The sequence below is a fragment of the Coffea arabica genome, chromosome 4e (genome assembly GCF_036785885.1).
Source record: "Coffea arabica cultivar ET-39 chromosome 4e, Coffea Arabica ET-39 HiFi, whole genome shotgun sequence".
In the NCBI taxonomy this organism is placed as follows: domain Eukaryota; kingdom Viridiplantae; phylum Streptophyta; class Magnoliopsida; order Gentianales; family Rubiaceae; genus Coffea; species Coffea arabica.
In genome coordinates, this window is record NC_092317.1 from 45,415,086 (window position 1) to 45,441,402 (window position 26,317).

The following is a 26,317-nucleotide window of genomic DNA, read 5'->3' on the forward strand; positions in this document are numbered from 1 at the left end:
TCCTAAGACATTATCCAAAGCATTTGAGTTGGCCAAACTGCAGGAGAATGCCTTTGAAGCCTACCACAGGAAGCACAAACCTCATCAGAAGGCCATTGCCTTGGGGAGTACCACACAGACTGCTGCTCAGTACACTATGCCGCATACCAAACCTGTCATTGCCAATGCTGTCAAGAAAGAGTCACCTCAGAACTTCAAGAGAACCACACCAACAGAACTGTAGTACAGGAGGGAACACCATCTTTGCTACAAGTGTGGGGAAAAGTTTGGTCTAGACCACCAGTGCAGATAGAAAGAGATCTATCTGATTGTAGCAATAGAAGATAGTCCTGATGATTTTGAGAAATGAGAGGTGATTGAGTACCAAAGGACAATTTGCCAAAGGAGTGGAAATGGCAATACATGCACTAACGAGGAAGATGACTTACAATACCATCAAACTGCAAGGGCTGTTCAAAGGAACTCGCCTATCAATTCTGGTGGATGGAGGAAGTACTCATAGCTTTGTCAAAAATACTGTGGCTCAACTCTATCCAGGGATAGTTCAGTCTATCAAACCTTTCAAGTCAAGGTAGCCAATGGGGATCGGAGTACTTGACCTGTAACAAGATGATTCCAAACATGAGCTCGGACATGCAAGGTAAACAAGTCACTCATGACATGTTTATCATTAACTTGGAGCCTTATGATATGATTATAGGAATAGACTGGATGGCTGCACACAACCCCATCACCTTTGACTTCAGGCAGTTGAACATGACATTTGATGAGAAAGGGGAAAGGATCTTGCTACAAGGGGAGTCTAAGGAGGCCGTTCTCAAATTTCCTAGAAATAATTCTGAGAAAGAGGGACTGAGCACCAGAATTTGGAAGCATGCCTGTGGACTGAAGATGAATGGAACAACACTGTAACTCAGTTGGATATTAATTTTCAACAATCCCTAGATGCTTTACTTGCAGACTACAAGGATGTATTTGGAGAACCAAAATCCCTTCCCCCTTCCAGAAACTGTGACCACCAAATTCCCTTAGTGCCAAATGCCAAACCACTCAAGTTAGCACCTTATAGGTACCTTCACAACCAGAAAAATGAAATAGAAAAGCAGGTAAAAGACATGCTCATTAGTGGCATTATTCAGCTTAGCCATAGTTCGTTTGCATCTCCAGTTCTATTGGTGAAAAAGAAAGATGGAACTTGGAGATTTTGTGTTGATTACAGACAACTAAATGACCTGACTATCAAGGATAAATTTCCAATACCAATCATTGATGATTTAATCGATGAACTGTATGGAGCTAAGCTCTTCTCTAAGATTGATCTAAGAGCTGGTTACCATCAGATCAAAATGTTCCTTGCTGACATTCCAAAAACTGCCTTCAAAACTCACTTTGGACTGTATGAGTTCACTGTCATGCCATTTGGTCTTACCAATGCACCTGCAACCTTCCAAAGCCTAATGAACCATGTATTCGAACCTTAGCTGAGGAAATTTGTGCTATTATTCTTTGATGATATCTGTTAAGAGAATATAAGTCTTCTTGTAGATAATAAATTAGTAAGGGTATTCTTGTAAATAGTTTGTTAGATTTATACTCCTATAAATACTAGTTGGTCACTCATAATATAGTGACTAGATATTTTCCTCCCAAAATACCTATTCTCATGGTATCAGAGCAAAAGTCTTAGGGTTAGGGTTAAACATCTAGCAAAAGTCTTGTTCACACGATATTGGTCATCGCGTGCTGTTCATGTGATTCTGTTCATCGTGTTACTGTTCACGCGTACTGTTCAAAGTACTATTCACGTATTACTGTTCAAAGGTACTGTTCATCGCAAATTTTGACTATTTTTTTGTTTGAAGTACTATTCGCTATGGCTGAAAGTTTTGCTAATGCGGTTACCACTGACCAAGCTGAATCAAGTTCTTCAGCACATGGGTCCCAGAAGACTTTTACTATATTCGAGAAAGATTATGTTAAATTCCTACAGTACCAAGTTACAAATCACGCATCTCTTCCCTCTGCTTCTTTAGCACAAAAAGGTAATGCTATGGCTTGTCTCTCCACATCCTCTAATTTTGACTCATGGATTATTGACTCCGGCGCTACTGATCATATGTCAGGTACCACTAAAAATTTTTCTAATTTTCAAGAGTCTACTTCCTTTTCTCATGTTACATTAGCTGATGGACTAGGCATTGTAGAAATTAACCCATCTCTTCCGCTGTCTTCTGTTCTTTACGTACCCAATTTGCCATTTAATCTAATGTCTGTTAGTAAGCTCACTAAATCTCTATAGTGTTTAGTTACTTTTTCTCCTGATTTTGTTGTCATTCAGAATTTGAAGACAAAGAGGACGATTGGTGGAGGGCATGAGCATAATTGTCTTTATTTTCTCAACTCCAATGGTCCGATTGCATGTCTTGCTACTATTTCTCCTCTTGAAATTTACTGTCGTTTGGGTCATCCGTCTTTACAAAATTTGAAAAAGTTGGTTCCTACTTTGAGTCAGTTGTCTTCGTTAGAATGTGAGTCTTGTCAGTTAAGAAAGTATCATCATGTTTCTTTTGCTCATACAGTCAATAAACAGGTTTCTGAATCCTTTTTGTTAGTTCATTCTGATATTTGGAGTCCTAGTCGAGTCACTTCAACGTTAGGTTTTAAATATTTTGTAATCTTTGTTGATGATTTTTCCAGAATTACATGGTTTTATTTAATGAAATATCGTTCAGAACTATATTCCATTTTTTGTGCATTTGTTACAGAAATAAAGAATCAATTTGATGTGCCTATACGTATATTTCACAGTGATAACGCGAAAGAATATTTTTTCACTCCTTTTAATACCTTTATGACTAAGTCCGATATTATTCATCAGTTCTTTTGTCCTCACACTCCACAATAGAATGGAGTTGCTGAAAAAAAAATTGGACATTTAATCGAGATTGCTCGAACACTTTTGTTGCACATGAATGTGTCCAAACAATTTTGGAGTGATGCAGTTCTAACTGCATGTTATTTAATTAATCGCATGCCATCTAATATTCTTGGTGGCCAATTACCTCATTCCATTCTTTTTTCTCATGAACCTGTGTTTAAATTACCTTCTCATATTTTTGGATGTGTGTGTTTTGTTCATCAGCTTGCTCCCGGGATGGATAAATTAGATCCTCGTGCTATTAAGTGTATTTTCTTAGGATACGTACGAGTGCAAAAAAGGTATAAATGTTACAGTCTAGTTTTCATTCAATTTTTTACTTGTGTTGATGTTATTTTCTTTGAATCCACTCCATCTTTTATGAAACACGGTATGTCTTGTGAATTAGACCAGTGTCCCTCTTTTTTCTTTCCTGTTTTACCAGTCCCTTTCGCTTTATTACCTGAGTTATCGAGTCCACCATATTCCATAGCTCGATTATCTCGTCCTAATTTTCAAGTTTATTCTCGTCGTTCCATGATTGAGAAAGCTCCTGATATGCCACGCATTTCACCAATTAACTCTCAATCTTCAAATCCAGGTTTGACGCCCTCCTCTGAGTTAGATCTTCATATTGCTTTACGCAAAGGTAGGAGGCATTGGATTTGTTTGGATAGACTTGATTTCAAATAAAAAAAATTTACTTCACAAATTTCAACTACATTTTTATCTTCTCAATCACCTTTTTATCTCACATATATCACATCACAAAAAGTGATACAGTAATTATCTCAAATAAATCATGCAAATAAACTCTTATCCAAACAAACTCATTGTACTTCTCATCTTATTTCTAATTTTGTTTCTTATTCTCATTTTTCTATGTCATATTTTTCTTTTGTTGCTTCACATGATTCTGTCTCCATTCCTAAGTCTATTACCCATGCTCTTAATCATCCTGGTTGGAGATTAGCTATGCAAGAAGAGATATCTACATTGGAACAAAATGGTACTTGGGATCTTGTCCTTCTTCCTTCTGATAAGTTTGTTATCGGTCGTAAATGGGTGTACATTATAAAAGTGCAGTCTAATGATTCTATTGATCGATTGAAGGCTCGTCTGGTAACTAAAAGATTTACTTAGGTGTATGAAATAGACTACTTAGAAACATTTTCTCCTGTTGCAAAGATTACCTCGGTTCGTCTTCTTATCTCTTTGGCAGCAACTTATAATTGGCCATTGCATCAGTTGGATATGAAAAATGCATTTCTATATGGAGATTTGGAAAAAGAGGTATATATGGAACAACCTCCTGACTTTGTTGTTCAGGGAGAGAATTCGCGGTTGGTTTGTCGCTTGAAAAAATCCTTATATGGATTGAAACAGTCTCCTAAGATTTGGTTTGACCGGTTTAGTAGTGTTATCATGGAGTTCGGTCTGACAAGATGTGGAGTAGATCACTCTATATTTTATCGGCATTCTAATGCTGGTAAGATTTTATTAGTTGTTTATGTGGATGATATTGTGATTACAGGTGATGATATTGTGCGGATCCAGAAACTTAAATCCAATATGCAGGCAAACTTTCAGACAAAAGATTTAGGTCATTTACAGTATTTTCTAGGTATTGAGGTAGTTCGATCTAAATATGGAATTTATTTATGTCAAAGAAAATATGTACTTGATATGCTGAATGAAGTTGGGATGTTAGGTTGCCGACTTGTGGATACTCCTATGGATCCTAATGTGAAATTAGTAGGAGATTAAGGTGCATTACTAGATGATCTTAGGCAATATCGAAAACTTGTGGGTAAATTAAATTATCTCACTGTAACGAGACCTGACATTTTGTTTCCAGTGAGTGTCGTGAATCAATTTCTTGAGACCTCTCGTACTAGTTATTAGGATGTTGTTATACGGATTCTCAGGTATCTTAAGAGTGCTACTGAAAAAGGGTTGCTGTATCAAAATCATGGACACACTCATATTGAAGGATACAGTGATGCAGATTGGACTGGTTCTACGTCAGATCTAAGATCGACCACAGGATATTTTGTATTTGTTGGTGATAATTTAGTGTCGTGGAAGAGTAAGAAGCAAACAGTTGTCTCCAAATCAAGTGCAGAATCTGAATACTGCGCTATGCCTCACATTGTGTGTGAGTTGGTTTGGTTGAAAAGCATGTTACTTGAAATTGGGTTTGAGCATAAACAGCCTATGAATTTAGTGTGTAATAATCAGGCGGCTGTTCATATTGCGTCTAATCCAGTGTTTCATAAAAGGACAAAACATATTGAAATTGATTGTCATTTCATTCGAGAGAAATTGCTTGATGGAGTCATCAAGACATCTCATGTATCGTCTGTAGATCAACTGCCTGATTTGTTTACCAAGAGTTTAGGGAGCTCTAGGGTGAAATACATTTGTAACAAGTTGGGTGCTTATGATATATATATGCTCCAACTTGAGGGGGAGTGTTAAGAGAATATAAGTATTCTTGTAGATAATAAATTAGTAAGGGTATTTTTGTAAATAGTTTGTTAGGTTTGTACTCCTTTAAATACTAGTTAGTCATTCATAATACAGTGACTAGATGTTTTCCTCCCAAAATACCTATTCTCAACATCCTTGTGTACAGTCCGGATCTAGACACTCATCTTTTACACCTCAAAACTGTCCTAGAAACACTCAGATCTCATTTCCTATTTGCCAAGATCTCCAAATGCATCTTTGGACAGTCTCAAGTAGAGTATTTGTGACACATTATCAGTGGAGATAGAGTACAGGCAGACCCCTCAAAAATCAAGAGCATGTTGGACTAGCCTACACCTATATCAGTTAAGGCTCTGAGAGGATTTCTGGAACTTACAGGCTACTACAGGAGGTTCGTGAGAGGATATGGACTCATTGCCAAGCCACTTACTGAGTTGTTGAAGAAGGAAAATTTCCAGTGGAGTGAACCTGCTGAGCTAGCCTTCCAAAAACTTAAACAGCTGATGAGTAGCACACCAGTCCTGACACTTCCTAATTTTTCCTTACCTTTTGTTCTAGAAATAGATGCTAATCATAAGGCCATAGGAGCAGTACTCATGCAGCAAGGGAGACCTATTGCCTATCTCAGTCAAGCTTTGGGGCCTAAGAATTTGGGGTTATCAATATATGAGAAGGAACTGTTGTCCCTTATCATAGCTGTGTCTAAGTGGAGGCATTACTTGTTGGGAAATCATTTCATTATCAAAACAGATCACCAGAGTCTAAAATACCTACTGCAGCAGAAGATAACTACCCCCCTTTAGCAAAAGTGGCTTACTAAGTTGTTAGGACTGGATTATGAAATCCAGTACAAGAAGGGGAAGGAAAATCTTGTGGCTGATGCACTGTCCAGAAGAGGCTATGAAGAAGACAGCTCTACACGCAGCATCTCAGTCATGAAACCTGCATGGGTGTCTGAAGTCCTGGAAAGTTACCAAGGAGATAGTACAGTGACTAAGCTAACTGAAACCCTGACTATTACACCTGACTCTCTTCCAAATTACTCTTTTATTGGGGGATTCCTTAGGCATAAAGGCAGGGTGTACATTGAGCATCAGGGAACTTGAGACAGAAGCTGATAGCCTGCTTTCATGACTCTCACATTGGGGGACATTCAGGCAATCTGAGAACTTATCAAAGGTTGAAGGGGCCATTCTTCTGGCCAGGGATGAAGACAGAAGTAGAAGGGTGGGTGCAGCAATGTAATGTTTGTAAAAGGAGCAATGTAGAAAATTGCAAGACACCAGGCTTACTGCAACCCCTACCTGTCCCTGAGCAAGCATGGCAGCATATCTCAATGGACTTCATAGTGGGATTACCCAAATCTCAAGGATATGAAGGGATACTAGTTGTCATTGACAGGTTCACCAAGTACTGTCATCTCTTAGCACTACCATCTTAGTATACAGCACAGTTAGTGGCTAACTTGTATTTTGATAACATCTATAAGCTGCACGGATTACCTCTGTGCATTGTATCAGACAGGGATAGGTTGTTTACTAGCATGTTCTGGCAGGAGCTATTTGGGAAGCTAGGTACTGAGCTGCACTACTCCACTGCCTACCATCCTCAGACAGATGGGCAGACAGAAAGGCTGAACAGGTGTGTGGAGACATACTTGAGGTGTTTTCGTTTCCAACAACCTCACAAATGGAAGACCGTACTAGCAGCTACTGAATGGTGGTACAACACCAACCATCACACAGCCTTGAAGATGACTCCTTTTCAGGCTCTATATGGTTATCCACCCTCTCAATTAGGCCTCAATGCCTTAGAAACTCCAATAGCTGCTGTGGAACAATGGCTAGGAGGCAGAAGGAAATGGAATGAATTGCTGAAGGGAAATCTAATCAAAGCTCAAAATCGAATGAAGCAGTTTGCTGACAAGGACAGAATTGAAAGGAGTTTTCAGGTGGGAGATTGGGTTTATTTGAAACTGCAGCCTTACAGACAAACTTCAGTGGCAGTCAGAAAGAATCTGAAGTTATCTTCCAAGTATTATGGCCCGTACAAGGTCCTTCAGAAGGTTGGGAATGCAGCCTACAGACTGGAGTTACCGGCTAGCTCTTTGATACATCCTACCTTCCATGTCTCCTTGCTTAAACCCTCTGCAAAGAATCATGTTGTGACTCAGGAGCTACCCTTGACTACTGCGGATGGACAGTTTAAAATTGCCCCTGAAAGTGTGATTGCTACTCATGAAATCATGAGGAAGAGACAGAAGGTGACTCAAGTGTTGATCAAATGGTTGAACATAGGCACTGAAGACTCAACTTGGGAGGATGTCACGGTGATACAATCACAGTTTCTAAATTTCTAACTCAATCCTAGTGACTAGGATTCTTAAGGGGGAGGTGTTGTAATGACCCTAGATATTTTCACTAGATATTTTCAGCAGAAATGTATCTGCCATGCTTTCCTTTTTAGGAAGTTAGTTAGCATTTCAGGTAGTTAGTTAGTCAGATATTTGCTACACGGCATGCATGCATGCATGATCATTTTGTTGAGAGGTTGGTTAGGCATAGAAGGATCTAGAGGGAGATCTTGTATAAATAAGCCTAAGGGGGACGTGAAGAAGGCATGCAATCAGATACAACAAATTCAGTTTCTTCCCTCTGCATGATCTCTATCCCCCACTTCCCTCTCACGTTCTTCTCCCTTCCTTTTCTTTCCGTACTTTCCTCTACATTTCTTAGCTGAATCAGTCAATACAGTCACTCTAATCCAGTGGGATATCAGCTTTCTTCTTATACTAAGAATAGTGTCCAGGCCAGTTTAGTGTAAAGTGTGCCAGTTTTGCAAAAGGGCTTCAAATGCTGGACATCGGAGTACTGGAACTATTGTAGCTAAAACGGACAAAGGAAGGAAACAGGGTTGGCTTTGGTTCCCAATTCCTGTTTTGTAGTAGCATTAAATGCCATGGTTCAAGAATCTCATCTAACACCATAGTTGCAACCCAGGTTAGATAAACCTTGAATGCTACCATGACTTTGCTTGGAAAGAGATGAGGTTGTTGCATAGCCTGCCTGCACAGTTGGAAAAATTAATCGAGTAACTAAGCCAAATACTAAAACCAAAGGCCTCAAAGCAGCGATGAATGTGCATTGTGTTCACAAGTATTTGCAGATCAGAAGTCAATTAAAGCTGCAAGAATTTGCAGATTGTGCTGAGGATGTTTGTGCAAATGCAACAGAGCTGACATTGAAGATCAGCAGAATTCAGCTCTAGAGTTCAAGAACAATCATAATACAAGTTCTAAGAAAAGGAAATAATCTGAATATTACTTCTAAAGAAAAGAAGACAATTAGAAATAATTATAAACTGTACCAAGAATGGGCATTACAAGCATGAATGCAAGAAAATATTTTGGGAAGGTAAAGAAGTTAACAATCAATTATCAGATTAATTAAGTGATTATTCTGATACAAGACAATGTGTGAATTTAATGACTGTTTAAATATAGAGACTAGTTTAGATAAAAATTGTGCGGTGGGGGGTCGATAAGGGCCTCACAAGTTAAGTTTTGTCTAGTTCAAATCGATTCATATAGTTTTTATTACATTTGATGTAAATTCATATAATTTGGATATAAATTTGAATTTGTCAACTCATATAACTAAATTGGGGATTTGGAATATATTATCCCATATGTTAAGAGCAACAGAGCAAGGATGACATGTGATTAATAATCCATTACTGTATTTTTTTTTTTTGAACCAGATGAAATCTAGGTGGTCGAGACTTCATAGAATAATAGATTAGCCATTATACATCACTCTGGTCTCTGTGATCGTAAGGCGTGCTTCATACTCATTTGTTTGAGACCAATGAAAAGAACCTTGAACGAGTTTGAAACAAAGAAGTAAATGAGCGGAAAAGAAGAAAGGATTAACTCCACTTTACACCTCTAAACTTGTATGACTTTTTGACTTTGTCCTTAAAGTTCAATTTTCGACACTTTGCACTTTAAATACTTAATTTTCGATACTTTACATCCTAAACTTTTAAGTTTATCTCATTTAAATCTAATCAATGATTATGTTTGCAAAATTAATGAGATAAATGGTGGTGAAAATTAATGACTATGTATCATTTTTATTCCAACTATGATCTCCTAGATTTTTTGACCAATTTTAGCACATTATCATTTATTTGTATGGTCTCAATTATTAACATTGTTAGCAAAATTAACGAGATAAAATAGGGCACAAATTAATGATAATATATTGTTTTATTTTTGCTTTGATACCTTGGCACCTTTTGATTACTTTTAGCATATTATTAATGATTTGTTTGAGTCCTGTCTGCCATTAATTTTTATAAGTTGTCGTTGACTAGACTCAAAACGGGACAAAATTGAGAGTTTAGGTTAATTAGTATCCAAAATTGAAGTTTAAGGTGCAAAGTAGAAAAGTGATACAAGTTCGAAGACGCAAAGTGAAGTTCGTCCAAGAAGAAATGAGAGAGTAAAAGAGGAAGAAAAGAAATAACTTTGGGAAATAGATTTTGGGCCCTTATGTTATCAAAATTGTAGTTGAATCCTTTATTCTTGTATAAGTTTTATCTACTTTGATTTGTAATTCAAAAACATTAAGACTTTGATCTAGAAATGTGATCAAATAGAGCCTTGTTTCCTTATATTATTCCTTTGTGGAACCTGTATTATGCTTTTGTTTTACGAATCTAATTTGGGTAATACTTATTGGCTTCACACATTAGCTTGAATACATATATTTTGGGAGATATTCCGTTTGAATTCTAATTTGTATGATCCATAAAATTTTGGTCTAAAAATGAAGAGTTCTGATAACTCTAATTGTAATTTGTTGCGATGTGGATCAATATCTTTTTAAGCAGTATTACAAAATATTTAACTGAATTCCAAGAACATTGATCTTTATTGACCAATTTGTGTCGACTTTCCACAAGAAAAATAATTTCATTGATTATTGTATATGAGGCATAAATGTCTCTGTTTAATTTAAGAATCTTAATATCTCTTGTCAATTATAATGATGTCAGATTTATGTTAGCTTTTATATTTAATACATAGTTTTTACAAGTATAACTAGTGCAAAGAAAAAAACAACAAAACGGATTTTCAATCTAACTTAGAATATGTTAGTCTTTTAAAATGTCAAACACAATCTTAAGCACACGTTGGTATCTTGGTTATAAATATGCAGTTGGTTTTTGTCCTTAAAAAAAATTTATATCGGAACCTTGGATCTTGGTCAAAATTTCTATGGAAAATTGCAATATTCTACCTCAAATATTTTTTAAGTCTATGAAGGCCATAACCTTTTGGAAAATTCCTCAAAATTTTTTTTTCAATAGTCCTATTAAGTCCTCAAACTTTGTTTAAAGGATCATTCTAGTCCCTTAATTGCAATAAAAGCCTTGATTGCCGTAGTATATCTTGAACACATAATTTTAGTGATTTCGTTGATGTAAAATTTGTTATAAATTTAGAATTAACGTAGAAATCTTAGGTCAATTTAAAATTGTCATTTTCTACATAGGCACCGATTAATTTGTAAAAGAAACTTTAAGATCTAAATTGCCTTGAGATTGAAAGGTAAAGGAGTAAAAGTGGAAAAGGAAAATTGTTTAAAAGGACACTAAAATTCATATTTTAACAGCCTTGTCTATTGCCCGCCCATATTAACGGTAACTTAACACTTTCCTAGCATTAAACCCAGATTAAACAAGCAATATATCTAGACGATCTGGACTTAAATCCAGATTAAATAACTAATCTCCCCTTATATCTTAACAATTCCTGTGTTTTGATTTAAACCCAAGGATCTTCTGGCGAGATTACACATTGCATTCCTCTCTCCAGTCTTACCCATTTCTTGATTTGCATAATGGATTTGTTAGAAATGACAAAGTTGAAGAGCAACTTCATCACTGATGATCAAATAAAGTCCCATGAAGGTCCTCAGAACTACACCATTTTGAGGGGTCTAGAAGCAAGATGCTGTGGGAATCCAATCAAAATGTATGTGATTTTCGTCATCTGCTTCTTGGGATTATTTGTTTTGTTCTCTGCATTAAAGAGCCCTTCATCTTCTGAAGCCAGGCTTCTGGATTTCAAACCTTTTGGAAAAGGTACAACATCATTTCCAATTCTTATAGGACTATTTTGGAATTCAGTCATAGTTCATCTCCAAAGTTAAAAGGTACTAAATGAAATTAAAGCGAGTTAGAGTCTAGACTTCAATCAAATTGACTTTTAAGAGACTAACTGGTGCTTTTTTGGGACAAAGTGTAGTAATAGTATCTCAGATGCAGAAAGGAGAATCTAAAGCTGAAAGCCTGAAACCATAAGGAAATGGAACCACAAAAAGCAAAAAGATAAAAAAAAAGGAAGAACAAGAATGTGTCTTCAGTTTATTTTAGATAAGATGTGATATGTAATGTACTCATTTGTTTAATGTAGATGCTTATTGATTGCTTTTACATAGTATTCATTTGCTAGCCTGTCTGCAGTTCATTGACACAAGTTGCTTCAGAAGGTTATCGACTCTGATTGCCTTTTGCCGACAATGTTGCTTTAACTTATTTTGATCTGATCTATGTTAATTTTTCATATTTCCTTGAGCTCATTACACTGCGAAGGCTCAGTATAGACTCTCAGAGGGATAAATCATTTCTTGTGACTATCCTTTGCCATATGCTGCTTCAGGTTTAATTTGCGAAATAGAACATGGTTGGGGGAGACAATATTCAAGCCTGTTGAGGTACATCAGGATAAGCTTCTTGGTGGGGTCTTCTACCTGAAGGATTAGATGAAAACTCATGTTTAAGCAGGTACCAGTCTGTCTTGTACCGCAAACAAAGAACAGGGTAGCCTTCTTCCCATCTTATCTTTAGATTACGTGACTATGAAGCCTTGCATAAACGATGTGGACCATTCACGGAGTCCTACAACAGATCTGTGGAATATCTGAAGTTAGGCCAATACAACATCAGTTACACAGGTTGAAACTATCTTGTGTGGATTTCTTATAGTGGTTTAGGAAACAAGATGATTACTTTGGCTTCTGCTTTCCTTTATGCTCTTTTAACAAATAGAGTGCTACTTGTTGATCCTGGTGGTTACATGCCTGATCTTAATAGAGTGCTGCTTGCGACCTATTTCCTGGGGTTTCCTGGTTACTTCCCTCTGATTTCCCCATCGCAGATCAAAGCTTTGATAAAAAAAAATCTCCTGAGAGCTATGGTAATTTGCTGAAAAACAATAATGTTTTGCACAATTCAACTCTGTCTTCACTGCCATCTTTTATCTATCTCCATCTAGCTCATGACTATGATAAAGATGACATGCTTTTCTTCCGTGATCAAGAACAGAATATTCTCAAAGATGTGGCTTGGCTGATTTTGAAATCAAATAACTATTTTATTCCATATCTCTTTTTGATGCCGTCTTTTGAGCAAGAACTGAATGATCTCTTTCCTGAGAAAGGAGCTGTATTCCATTACTTAGGCTAGTATCTCTTTCATCCAACCAACTGTGCTGGGGGTTAATTACTAGGTATTACAACACTTACTTGGCCAAAGCAGATGAAAAGATAGGCATTCAGATAAGAGCCCTCGAAACAGGAACTGGTCCTTTTAAGCATGTCTTGGATCAGATTTTGGCTTCTGTAATGAAGGAGAATTTACTGCCACAAATCAACGAGAAAGAACCTCCGACCGTCCTACATAGGAGACCTAATAAGACTACAGCCATCTTGATGACATCTTTGAGCTCATGGCACTCCGAACAAGTACGAAACATGTACTGGGAACATCCAACTGTAACAGAAGAAGTAATTGAAATATACCAGCCAAGTCATGAAGAGTATCAACAAACTGAGACACAGATGCACAACATGAAAGCATTGGCAGAAATTTATCTACTGAGCATGACAGATAAGTTGGTGACAAGCGCATGGTCAACTTTTGGTTATGTTGCTCCAAGTCTTGGAGGTCTGAATCCATGGATAATGTACAAGCCTCAGAATCATACCGCACCAGATCCACCGTGTCAGCGTGCTGTGTCAATGGAACCCTGTGTCCATGCAGCTCCAACTTATGATTGCAAAAGGAAGGGAGGGATGCACACTAGTAAACATTCCCCTATTGTCCAGCCTGTGAAGATAGTAGCTGGGGCCTTAAACTTGTTGCTAGAGATAACAGTTTGTGACCATTGCATTCATTTCCATTCCAATACAATCAGACCTCATTTGCTCTTGATTAGTCTCATTTGTTGCTGTAATCTAGTGGATAAACTGCCAATGTAGTATTCCAACTCTGCAAAACGGCTTCAAACGCTGCAAACAAAGAAAACAGTGATTAGCTAAACTTCCAAATGTACTATTTGCCCATCAACTCCCCATGTTTCCTATTTACGCCCATACAGACTTTTATGTTTATAAAATCCACCTTTACAACTTCTTGTTAACATACTTACTGATATCCCAAATATGGTAAAGTGAAAAGTAGATTTATTAAACATGGGTGGTGATTATCAGTTTTGTTTAGCTAAACTTCTTCTCCTACCATATTTCATTTCTCTTTTCTTTCATTGCAATTACTTAGTGTTTTTTTCGGGTAAGTGGGAGGGGTTAAATTCAGGATCTCCTCCTTGCAATCCCTCTTTCATATCATTCAACCCAACCCTCCCCTCTCTGCTTAGTGCATTTTATTATTATCATTATCAATACGGTTGATATTAATATTATTGTTGTTATTATTATTGTTTGTTGTCATCATGATGATGACTATTATTGTTGTTGTTGTGGCTGCTATATTATTATTATTATTATTATTATTATTTGTTATTATTGTTATTGTTATTTATGTTTGTGGAACGTGATGAATAGTGGTTGAATGCACTTGGACTTATTTCTCTTCTTTCTTTCATTCTTTTTTTGTGGGACGATGTCTAGATGAGTTAAAGTTTCAGTCTACATATGCAAAAATTTGCATGCTTAAACTTCAAAATGGATTTAATTAATTAATTATTACGCTCTTTTAGTATCTAAAGAAAAATAGTAGAGCCATAAAGAACATAGGATTTGGACGAGTGCTTAGAGACTCGCATACGTTAGATCAATAATGGCAGTCGTATTAGGTTATCCATGTCCATTGAAAATCTGTTTGCTGTAAATGTTTGTGTTGCCATTTATTACTTTGTTTAATTTCATTTTTGCTCGTTTCCTTATTGAAAAACCAACTAAGTTTCTTTGGATTTTTACCTTCAGGCTTATTGCTATGTTAGATTATGTTCTAAGATCACAAAATGTTGTTCATGTTTTTTAGATGAACAAGGAATTTAGTTTATTAAATCATTTGCAAAATCATCCATTACAAATTATATTCTTCAAACTCATTCATTTTGTTACATATTTCACAGTTGGTCATTTTATACTCCAATTTGATATTTAATTGCATGGCCTAAAGTCAACCGTTGAATCTCTTTAAAATTGCATGAGATGTACGTGCACAAGGTGGGCTGCATAAATCAATGTTTTGAAAACTGGACCGGATTGGCCTGTTCGATTGGTTGGACTGCAAACCGGTTGTAGATTCAGTCCGATTCATATTTTGGGTTAACTAGACTTAAAACCGGATTGAACCGTTGAACTAGCGATTTTTTTGTTTTTGTCTATTAAGTTGAAAGAAATTAAAAAAAAGAATAGGTTTTTCTTACCATTAAAGACTAATTATTAAATGCCACATCCACTCACTTTCTTCTCATTTTTTGCCTCATATCAAGTTTGTATCTCTATTTTCCATTTTCCTAACTTCCTTCAAGCTCCAATTTTCTTTTTTTTTTTAAGTTGCAATCTTTAAATATCAAAAATGTGATTTAAAATTTAAACTCACAATGTCTAATTCCCATAGACATGAATTTTGTATAATTTTAGAATATTGTGGTATTTTTGGGTTGGATATAAGATTATTTTTTTGGTAAATTCAATTAAGATTGAGATAAAATTTATTTATTTCAACTTATAATTTTAAAATTTTATTTGTGAAAATCCAAATTCTTTGAAATTATTAAAGTTTTCATCATATAAAGTCTTAAATTAGTCCAATGCATGTCTTATTTTGTTGGGCATATATATTTATATAAATTATTTTTGAAAAAATTTATTGAACAAGGGTTGAACCGGTCCGTCTGGTTGGACCTCGACCCAAACACTTCACTGGTTCAATCAACGGTCCGAGTTTCAAAACATTGGCATAAATATGATAGACTAGTTAATGGTTTTGTTTTTTTAATCAAAAACCACAGGCTTTTGGTAATTCTAAAGGGCAAAAAACTGGTTGAGCTTCGAACTATTAACCTTGTACACTTTTAGTTTTTCAACTATCATTCATATACTTTAAGCTCTTTTACTTTTTAAAACGTATATTTCTAACTCTTTTATCAGTTTTGACCATTACTTCTGATGAAATCTAACTCAAAATGACATAATTTTGATCATTTTCAATATTCTAATCACATCTAATTACTGTTGCAACTACTACACACCAACCAACAACCATTGATTGTTGTTGACCAATATTTCTAATCCTTCCACACGTTCTCCCTCTTTGTGGCACTTCTCCTTAACATTTACATACTTTTCATTATCCTCTTCCTCACCTTCTTAACTCAACCTACCCACGTCCCTCCAAATCTTCTCCCTCCCACAAACTCTACCTACCCTTAATGCCACTTAGGAAATTCATTTTCCTACCTGGATAAGTGGCTTCTTTGAATTCTTTTATGGATTTGTTTTATTTGTGAATTTTGAAGTTAATGCCTCTTTACAGTATTTGTATCACACTTTTTCAGTTGCTATTTTGTCATTGCTTTATTTCATTTTAATGTATGGTAGGAGTGCTTTATAATTCACGTGATTGATAACTTGTGGCTTGACATGTATTAGGAAGAACTGAGGAAATCTTTCAAAAAAAAAGTTTACCTCTTAAGAGTGTTTTGATGTTATCTTGTGTTCTCCCCTTGTTTAAAGGTTAAATTATATACAAACCCCTGTAATTTTGTCCATTGCCACATAAATCGCCTAACGTTTCAAAATGTCTATTTCACTCCCTTATTTATATAAAGTGGAAACTTAACAGAAAATAACCTATGTAACGCCGTTAGTTGAAATACTAATAGCGCCCTTATTTAAATATTAAATCAATCGACGACTTAACTATCTTGTATAAATGTGTAGGGAGATTATGCGGATATATGCAAAAATCATAGGGGGTAAAGTGAATATTTATACAAATCATAAAAGGATTACGTGAATATTAAGATTTTAGCGTGTTTGGTACAAATGTCGTGACTGATTGTACGTTCCGTCCATTTTTCACTTTACATAAAATTACATGGGAATTATGTTGCTATTTTAAACTTTAGGGGAGTCATCTGGTATTATGTAAAACCACAAGGGGGTAATAAGTAATTTACCCTTGTTTAAAACTTGAGACATGCCTCATTTGTTTAGTTTTGTTTGACATGAATATTTGATTTTCGAATTCTTTTGGTGGCAAAGGAGGGTGATAGAATATGGAAGTCCAAGACGTAAAGAAATTTGTGGTAATATGGTAAGCTAGAGTCTATGGCACAGTACAGAAAATAAGGAATCGATTTTTTTTTTTTTGGTGCGTACTCTTAGTGTAATTTTTTTTTTTAAACACTGGCGAGATCGGATGCATGCATAGAGACAGAACTTAAAATTATGATGGGAATCATGTATACCATATTTAAACCTGTTAGCGTAAAATTTATATTTATACTGACATTACAAGGGGGTGCCATTCATAGAAGACTCGGTACAGAAAGTTAATGGTCGATATGTCATATGTCGAGATGCGGATATGCAAGGTTAACGGTTGAAGTGGAAATGCAAGGTTAATGGTCGATATCGAGGGGCAGATCCAGTTGCAGATGTTCTGGTTCCTCTCCCCCTTAAAGAAGAAAATATTATTCTCTTTCAGAATTCGAGCTTCCTTCCAAGCTTAGGACACTAATCCATTTAGATAGTATCAGCTTGCCTTATGTACATTCATTCGCTACAAGGAGTAATACTCTTTTTACTTGGATGTTAGGTCTATATTTCCCTCTTATGTTGTGTATTGTTTTTAATTTTTAATAAGACTTATGTTTGACATCACTCCTTTGCCCTAAAAAAAAGGGTTAATCCAGAAAATAATATATCAATTTCTCAAGGTTTTGATATTGCAAATGCTTTGAATAGAAGAAGCAGCCTTTTGCGGACAGAGCTGCATAATTGAAATCTGAACATGTGATCAGCCTTATAATCCAACGAAGAGCTGCCTAAAGTAGAGCTGATTGCAAGTAAGTTGGATATGGTCATATGGATCCATGCTAATCTACCTTTATTGTAGCAATCTGTCCGTGACATGCTTGAGAGCTTTATAATTGATTATTTGCAGATCCATTATTTGAATTATGTTGAGCAATGCAAATATGTTAATATAAATGCTTTTTAAGTATGAGATTTCACTCAACTCTGAATATTTTGTTTATCATTCATATCCACTACTGTTATAACAATTTACAAATTAAATGGGTATAACTGGGCATTTAGCTACCGCGCATTTTCGCGGTGAACCCCTCCTAGTTGAGTGAAAGTTATCCTTTCCCTGCGAGAAGGTACTGGCGTCAGTTTTTTCCCGAAGGAATTTTGTTCCTCTCCATAATTCTCATGGTCCCTATCCTATTAATTTAGGAGTAAGGTATTTTGCCAAAAAAATCCATGGTCCCTATCCTATTAATTTAGGAATAATGATAGATACGACTGTGTGTCACTTCTTACCTGGATGTCTACATGTTAATAACTGTTTTCTCAAATTTAAATAATGCATTTTTCAATTTTGGATTTAAAAATTTTCTAGTTTCACTGAATTTTGTACGTATGGATGGTAGTTTAGAAAAGTCCTATATACATCTATTGCCTCAACCATCCACCACTCCACCTTCTTCCATGAAATGTAGTGAACTCCTATACCGACTTCAATTTCGAATTTATCTTCTAGATTTGGTGCTTTTTAAACATTCCCTATTCACTAAAGGGATTTCTTTTATGATAGAATTGTTCTCCACTTCAAAAGCAAGTGCTAACAAAGGATCTAGGGATCTAGTTAATTCTTCCATTTGCAGCTGGTTAAAGTTTACAGCTTTTGCTTTGTTTTATTCAATCATTTTTTCGTATTGTCAGAACTCTACACATATATTGGTGTTGATGAAGAAATTTATTACACAAGAAATCTTTGATTTGAAATTGCTAATAATTGTACTCTTAAACAGAATTTTTTTTTTTTTTTTTTTATAGTTTTTGTTTTGGCCACTTTGAACAAATCTTATTAGGTGGATATGGTCACTAAGGATTTAAGACTCTTTGTATGTTGCACCTTAGTCAATTTCTTTTAGTGGTGCTCTGCCAATGTACAGTGTTCTTTGCTTGCTATTTATATAAATTCTTTGCTATTTCTTTTAAGATTTAATGGTTAATGACTTTGCTCCTTGTAATCTATTGGTGTCTTTATTTCAAGTTGAGAAATGGCATGAATAGTTGATAGCGTTAATAAGACAGTAACCAGACCACTAGACAATAATGTTATTGATATGAGCAATTTTGATTAGTACCATTCCTTGAAATATATAACACCACTATTAAGACCACTACTGTGCAAAAATAAATGTTATTTCAAATCAAATTGGTAAAAAAAAAAGAAGTTAAGTACTCATTTTCGAATTGTATATAAGTTAGTCATTTTAATGTGACAGGCACTCTTCAAAGCATAATTTCTATTTTTTTTATTCAAAGGGAGAGACTCCAATTCCTTAGGACTTGATATGAAATAGGCATTTTTAACAATCAGATGAATTAAGTCTACATATTATACAACTACTTTTGAAACAGGTGCCAAGTATATTTAATTTGATTTGATCTTCAGGCAAAATACCAACATAATTAGCTCCAAAATACACTAACCATAAGCCTATATAGAAATATCTTAAATCAGTGACAAGTCAATAATCCAGAAATTTACAAAAGTCAAATTTTAATTGAGGTTTTATAGGGAGTATTTATGAGATCAGAAAGAATTATTAAGCATTATAAATTTCATTAAAATAATTTTATTTAATACTATAATTGCCCTGTCATTATTCCATAAAATGGAAAAAATAATATATATTTTTAAAAATTTTCCCACGTGGATTTCATTATCTATTTTATGTAGGAAAGATAATAAAATCCACATAATCACTCCACGTAGAAAAATATTCCAAAAATTTGATGGGGTGTTAGTAGTATATAGCCGCACTAGCTAGTTGACAACATTGATCACGCTTTCAATTTTGCGGCATCAATAGAATAGGTGTAATAACGAAACTAATGTTGCATTTGAAATATAGAATTCAGTAGTGGCTGATTGTACAGACGAAATTGAACAACAGGAATGCAAGTTCTTTTTTCTCCCAATTTTTGGTTGATTTTCTTCATCTTTCATTCTCATAACACCTCATCATCTTAAAAAGTTACCAAGTATACTATTCTCACATTAGAAATTGCATCTCTCTTGGAACCATATTTTTCATTTTGGATAGAAAAGCTGCCTAAGTATCTGCGACAGATGACGAGCCACACAGTTTATTCAAGGGTTCCTGCAGGGGCTATATGTGTCGACAATCCAATCAAAGCACTTGGGATTTTCGTTTTGTTCTTCATCGCCTTATTTGCTTTGCTTTCAGCATTCAAGGGCGTCCCGTATTCTTATAGTTTATGGAGTCTTGATTCTACAAGTACTTCTCAGAATGGTACTTCACTTTTCTTCATATGCTACTTACTAGATGCATTTTGTTTCTTTGATTGGCCATATGTTGATGCTCAAACACTTGATTTCAATTCGATCTTGCATTGTGGCTCCAACCTACTTGTGTTTGACTACTGCATCTCCACTATGGAGGAAAAGGTTTACTTTGATTCTTAGAACCAAGGCTCTATTTCAAAGGGTTTTTTTTTTGCCTGCTTGTATTAGACAAATTATTTCTTCAACTTTAACTACAGAAGCTTGTAAGCATATACTTCTCTGAGGAGATAGAATCTAGAGTTAATCTTATATATACTAGAAATTATATATGAAATTAGCTAGAAAAGTTCTAAGAATACGAAGAGGGATAGAAAAATTATATATAGTGTATATACTATAACTTTGTGCAGCAGTATGCATCGTTACATGGATTTAGGATCTCTGTGTGTGTGTGTGTGTGTGTGTTTTTTTTTTCTTTGGTTGAATGGAGGCCAGGTACATTGATACTACTCTATTATATGCTGCATCTATAAGTTCAATGGCTAACAAGAAATTGTAATTCTGGGTTGTAAGGGCTAACATCCTTTAACATAGCAACACAAGAATTACGTACCTTCATGCCAGAAATGGACTCAACGTATTGAGGGTGCGATTGTTAACTTGTAGATCACTAATAGAGTTAATTAGCCTATCTGTATTCAGAAAAGTTGAAACATTTTCCCCCATATAGTGACATCTATATTTAATTTAGAATACATTCCATAATATTTTTTTAAAAAAGTACTAGAATTCTTACATACAGGAAAGAAAAATAATACTATAGTACTAAGAAGTAAGGGAGTAAGAATTGGATTGGATGGTAAGAAAAAGAAATTGTAAGTCAAAGATCCTGTATTCAAGACCTTCTACTTACCAAAAAGAAAAAGTAATAAAGACATGAACTTCCTAAATTTTGAAGGGGTCAATGTGAGAAATTTAACGGGGAGATGGGGGCAAATAGGGTGTTTTCACAAAGTTGAAGGGAGCAATGAACTACAAATTTGAAAATGTTGGGTAAGAATCTGGCGCTAGTTTGGTCAGTTTATTTGTTATTTATCCGCTAAGGTTTTTCAAGTGTACTAATAAGTCACTTCACAGGAAAAGGAAGAAACTCTATGATTTTTATATATAGAATTTTGATGAAAGTCAAAGCTTTTATAACTTGATGTCCTTGCATGCCTAACAAATTTTAGAGGGACCAAGTTGCTACATACTAGTGTATTTAAGGAGAAGTTATCCTGATATCTTAGTTAAAGTTATTATAATTTTTTTTGATATGTTGAATTAGTTGATAGTAAAAAATTTTCTTTATTTTTGTATTTTACCTTTCTCTCCCCATCTTTTTTTTTGCCTTTCTTTTTGTGCATTTGCATCCATTTTTTAAAACTTAACTAACAAAAATCAATTATGCAAATATATTGAACACGAAAAGAATTATTAAAAACATCTTGACATCATCTCTTTTCTTACTTGGAATATTACTTTATTGCAGTAAAAATAGTAGTAATCTATTGCAGTAAAAAGTAAAACAAAAGATAACACCGTCAAGCTTTCATGAAGGCATTTTTCATTTGCATGAAAAACTTTGATATGATCTCAGATGGTGCTTATATCAAACTATTATATTTTTTCCTTTTCTATTCCATTTTTCTAGTTTTTTTGTCCATTTTGTCTAGTTACTTCTCTGATTTTGCTTTCTTCAGTTTCTTTTCCATTTCTATTTGCCTCTTAAAATTCCATACATCTAAAATTATACAAGGAAATAGCATAAGCCTAAAACATTAGCTTTACATCTTGCTTCACAGAAGTCATGCCAAAAACATAGGTGATACTGGGAATAAAAATGAAAGATAGGCTATATTGGGAAGATTTCAAACAAAATATAGGGTATAGAATATAGAGGCAAGGTTTTTGGATATTTAGTTTGGGGGGCTTGGAAGTAACAGATGGCAAAGTTTATGGGGCCCCAGTATAATTTACAAAAAAGTAACCAGTAGTTTGATTTGTTACCAGCGTCTAACTTGACCTCCCTCTAGTTAAGTAATCAACCGTTAACCTGTCACAAATGCATCAAACCTTCAAATCTAATCTATGAAAACATACCCAAGATGTAACTGCTTTGAACTTACAAATCACTCAATTAGGCTTTCTATAATTCAGGACTTCTGTTTTCTTAGAAGATCAATGAATCTGATTGTCTTTCTGGAGGAAATTCATGGTTCCTGTTTTCTTTTCTTTTCTTCTTCTTGCTTTCATGTTTAACAGCATCAATATTGTTTAGAGAGATCAGATGCTTCAAACGTAACTTGCTAACAGTGATACATTAGAGCCATTTACTGGGATTTTAGCTTTATATTCTTATTCATTCATTTTTCCTCTTTTGATTCATTTTCTTTTGCCAGACGATGCTTTGGGAGTCAATTCTTCCCAGAGCGTTGAGGTACCGAAGGATAAGCTTCTTGCTGGCCTGCTGCCTGAAGGATTAGATGAAAACTCATGTCTAAGTAGGTATCAATTAGTCATGTATCAAAAACAGCAAATGCGCCGGCCTTCTTCCCATCTCATCCACAGGTTAAGAAAATATGAATCCCTGCATAGAAAATGTGGACCATTTACAGAATCCTACAACAGAACCTTGGAATATATGAAGTTAGGCAAATACACCAATTCCACAGATTGTAAGTACGTTGTGTGGACTGCAATTCATGGTTTAGGAAACAGATTACTTACTCTGGCATCTGCTTTTCTTTATGCTCTCCTCACAAACAGAGTCTTACTCATTGATCCTGGAGCTAAGATTGCTGATCTTTTGTGCGAACCATTTCCTGAGGTTTCCTGGTCACTTCCCTCTAATTTCCCTGTAACATCTCGTCAGTTCAATGCCTTCCGTAAGAACTCTCCTCAGAGCTATGGGAATATGCTGAAAAACAACATTCTTGGTAATTCAACTTCAACCCTTCCACCTTATGTGTTTCTCAATCTAGTTGGTGGCTATAATGATTATGACCAGCTTTTCTTTTGTGATGAGCACCAATCTATTCTGCAGAAAGTAACTTGGCTGATTATAAAATCAGATATCTATTTTGTCCCATCTCTTTTTCTGATCCCATCGTTTGAGCAACAATTAAGTAATCTCTTTCCTGAGAAAGAATTGGTTTTCCATTACTTGGGTCGATATCTCTACCATCCAACCAACTCTGTTTGGGGGCTCATCACCAGAAATTATGATACTTATTTAGCCAGAGCAGATGAAAGGATAGGCATCCAGATAAGAATCTTTAACTGGCGCAATCATGGCCCTTACGTATTAGATCAGATTTTGGCTTGTGTACGAAAGGAGCATCTTCTACCACGAATCAATCAAAGCAAATCCATATTCATTCCCTTTGACGATCAAAAACCCAAGACTAAAGCTGTGCTGATGACATCTTTAACCTCTTGGTACTCCGAACAAATAAGAAACATGTACTTGCAACATCCAACAGTCACAGGAGAAGTGATTCAAGTACACCAGCCAAGTCAAGAAAAATATCAACAAACTGGGAAGCAGATGCACGACAGGAAAGCCTTAGCAGAAATATATCTATTGAGCTTCTCTGATAAGTTGGTTACAAGTGCTTGTTCGACTTTCGGTTATGTAGCTCAGAGTCTTGGAGGTCTGAAGCCATGGATTCTTTATAGGCCTGAAAAGCTTAAGGCCCCAGATCCACCGTGTCAGCGTGCTGTGTCATTGGAACCTTGTTTCCACTCCCCTCCATCTTACGATTGCAAAAGGAAGAAAGGCATTGACACAGGAAAACTTGTTCCACATGTCCAGCATTGTGAAGATAGGAAGAAGGGCATAAAACTTGTTGATAGAAATGAAGACTTGTGACCATTTTGTTTATTCCTGGCACAATCAGTCAATCAGAAAACATTTTAACTCTGGAATGCTCACTCTTTATATTCAGGTTTCTTACAGTAATCTAGTAGGATTTTAGTTCGCTTCTTTTAATATGGGTCGTCTGAAACCCATTCTAGTAAGCCATGCCTGTATAAAATAGACTGTAGGAACTCTTAGTTATAATTATAAATTACGCATGTTCTAACCAGGAACATAGGACCTTTATCCTTTTCAAATTGATTTCATGTGCCCCAAATATTGGAACATAGGGCTACCAGTTGTTTAACTCATATATTCATTTAGTTAATTTATTTATTTTGCTTAAAAAATCATTTAGTGTAATAAAAAGTTTTTGAGTGCACATGGAGGAGGTTTTGCATTAATAAAGTTGATAGAAGAGTCAGGGGCTTAGTTTTGCATGCCTTCCAATGCCAAGATTTGCATGCTTTTCGGTGCGTTCCCAAAGTCTGGGAACATTGTACCTGAGAGAAAAAGTCTTGAATGTTTAACGCCTTACAAGTCTAAGAATCATATTCCACCAGATCAGAACTAGGGCAGGTATGGTTGCAATGTTTGTACGATTTGGTTGTTGTTATATAGTTTAATCAAGCAACCAGTGTTCTACGTTAATTTTTTTTTTTTTTTTTTTTTTTTTTAAGGAGGGATTCATGTGCTGGAGACTTGAGTAATGGAACTGTAGTACTTTAAACTGGCAAACAAAGGAAACAGGCCTCAAACAGGCTCGAAAATCACAATCACATTAAGGATCAGCATTCAGCTATAAAATTCAAGTTGTCATAATGAAATTGATGCATTAATAGTAAAACGAGAATGATGCATTGAATTTTTTGAGAGTGTAAGCACATTGGAGATTATCTTTTCATTTGAGAACTTAGCATTTGTCCTGTCGAGCTCTTTGCCCATGAAATCCCTACTTTTGCTGTCTTATCCAATACAGCCTTTGAAAGTTTATAAATTCTACCTTGCAACTTTTCTTTAAAAATTTCACTGATGCTCCAACTGCGCTAAAAGTCAAAAGGAGTATGATTTAACCAATCTCCACATATGATCCTTATGAGCAAATGAGATCCTTATTTTAGTACGATGATATGATCCTTATTTTAGTCGAGCAAATGAGAGGATAAGATCCAGATCACATGAATCTTTGAGGGGAATCGAGGTCCTTAATTTTGAGCATTAAGAAACATGTACTACCAAGCCAAGTTAAGAAAGTAATAACAAAATTAAGAAGCTTTTGCACAACATGAATTTATTATTAGAAAAATGGTCCTTATTTTATTTATTTTTAATTTGAGATTGACATAGCTAAGCTTGTTCCCATATCTAGCGTTTTGAAGATGGGGGAAAGGTGTCAAATCAAATTAGTCAAAATTGTATTTCTTGAACATCCTTTTTTTAAAAATAAAAAAAAATTAAAGCAATCTAGTCGGAATTTCGTTCTCTTCTAAAATAATGGATTGCACTAAGGCTGTTAGCGTATACCATTCCTATTTTTTCTCTCCTATGCTTTTGCCAAAAAATGCTTCAAAAGGGATTTTATTTCCAACTGCTAAGTTGGGAAGAGGATTGATGATATATGTAGCAAGTAAAACACATTCCCCCCCTTCCCCCCCTCCTCCCCCCCTTTTAACGGGCAAGTTATTTTGAAATCTAAGAGCATGAGCCGCATTAATTATGTCCCTATCTTTTCTTTGTACAACTAGGATAGAATTAGTTTTGTATTCTTATATGATTAGGATAAATTTAACGTTGTATGATAAGCATAGAACTAGTGTGAATATCCATGTTACGCACGGTGTTGACATTATTGAAAAAAATGAAAATAAAAGGGTGAATAAAAAAGGTTAAAAAATTGTACCAACACAATTAAAATGTAATATCTGTCCAACAATAGCTTGAAATATGATAGAATGTGTATATCATTCAAGAACTGCCTTTTTCGGAAGATAGATCCTGAAAAAATAATAAAATTTATATTAGAAAATGAATGATATATGAATAAAAATGAATGTAATTGAATGTTGTTAAATTGAAATACTTACAAAAATTATGCATTCAATTTGATAATCTTGCATGAAGGTGCGAACACTCTT

At 35.1% G+C, this 26,317-nt stretch overlaps 1 protein-coding gene and 1 pseudogene across 1 annotated transcript; both read left to right on the plus strand.

Moving 5' to 3' along the window:
* The first annotated feature begins 11,334 nt into the window (after window positions 1-11,334).
* On the plus strand, window positions 11,335-13,643 carry LOC113741060 (galactoside 2-alpha-L-fucosyltransferase-like; annotated as a pseudogene).
* A 6,461-nt stretch (window positions 13,644-20,104) lies between these two features.
* LOC113741061 (galactoside 2-alpha-L-fucosyltransferase-like) lies at window positions 20,105-24,194 on the plus strand. Its single transcript, XM_027268549.2, has 2 exons — window positions 20,105-20,288; window positions 22,723-24,194. The coding sequence occupies exons 1-2, from the start codon at window positions 20,105-20,107 to the stop codon at window positions 24,192-24,194; spliced, it is 1,656 nt and encodes a 551-aa protein (XP_027124350.1).
* The last annotated feature ends 2,123 nt before the right edge of the window (window positions 24,195-26,317 follow it).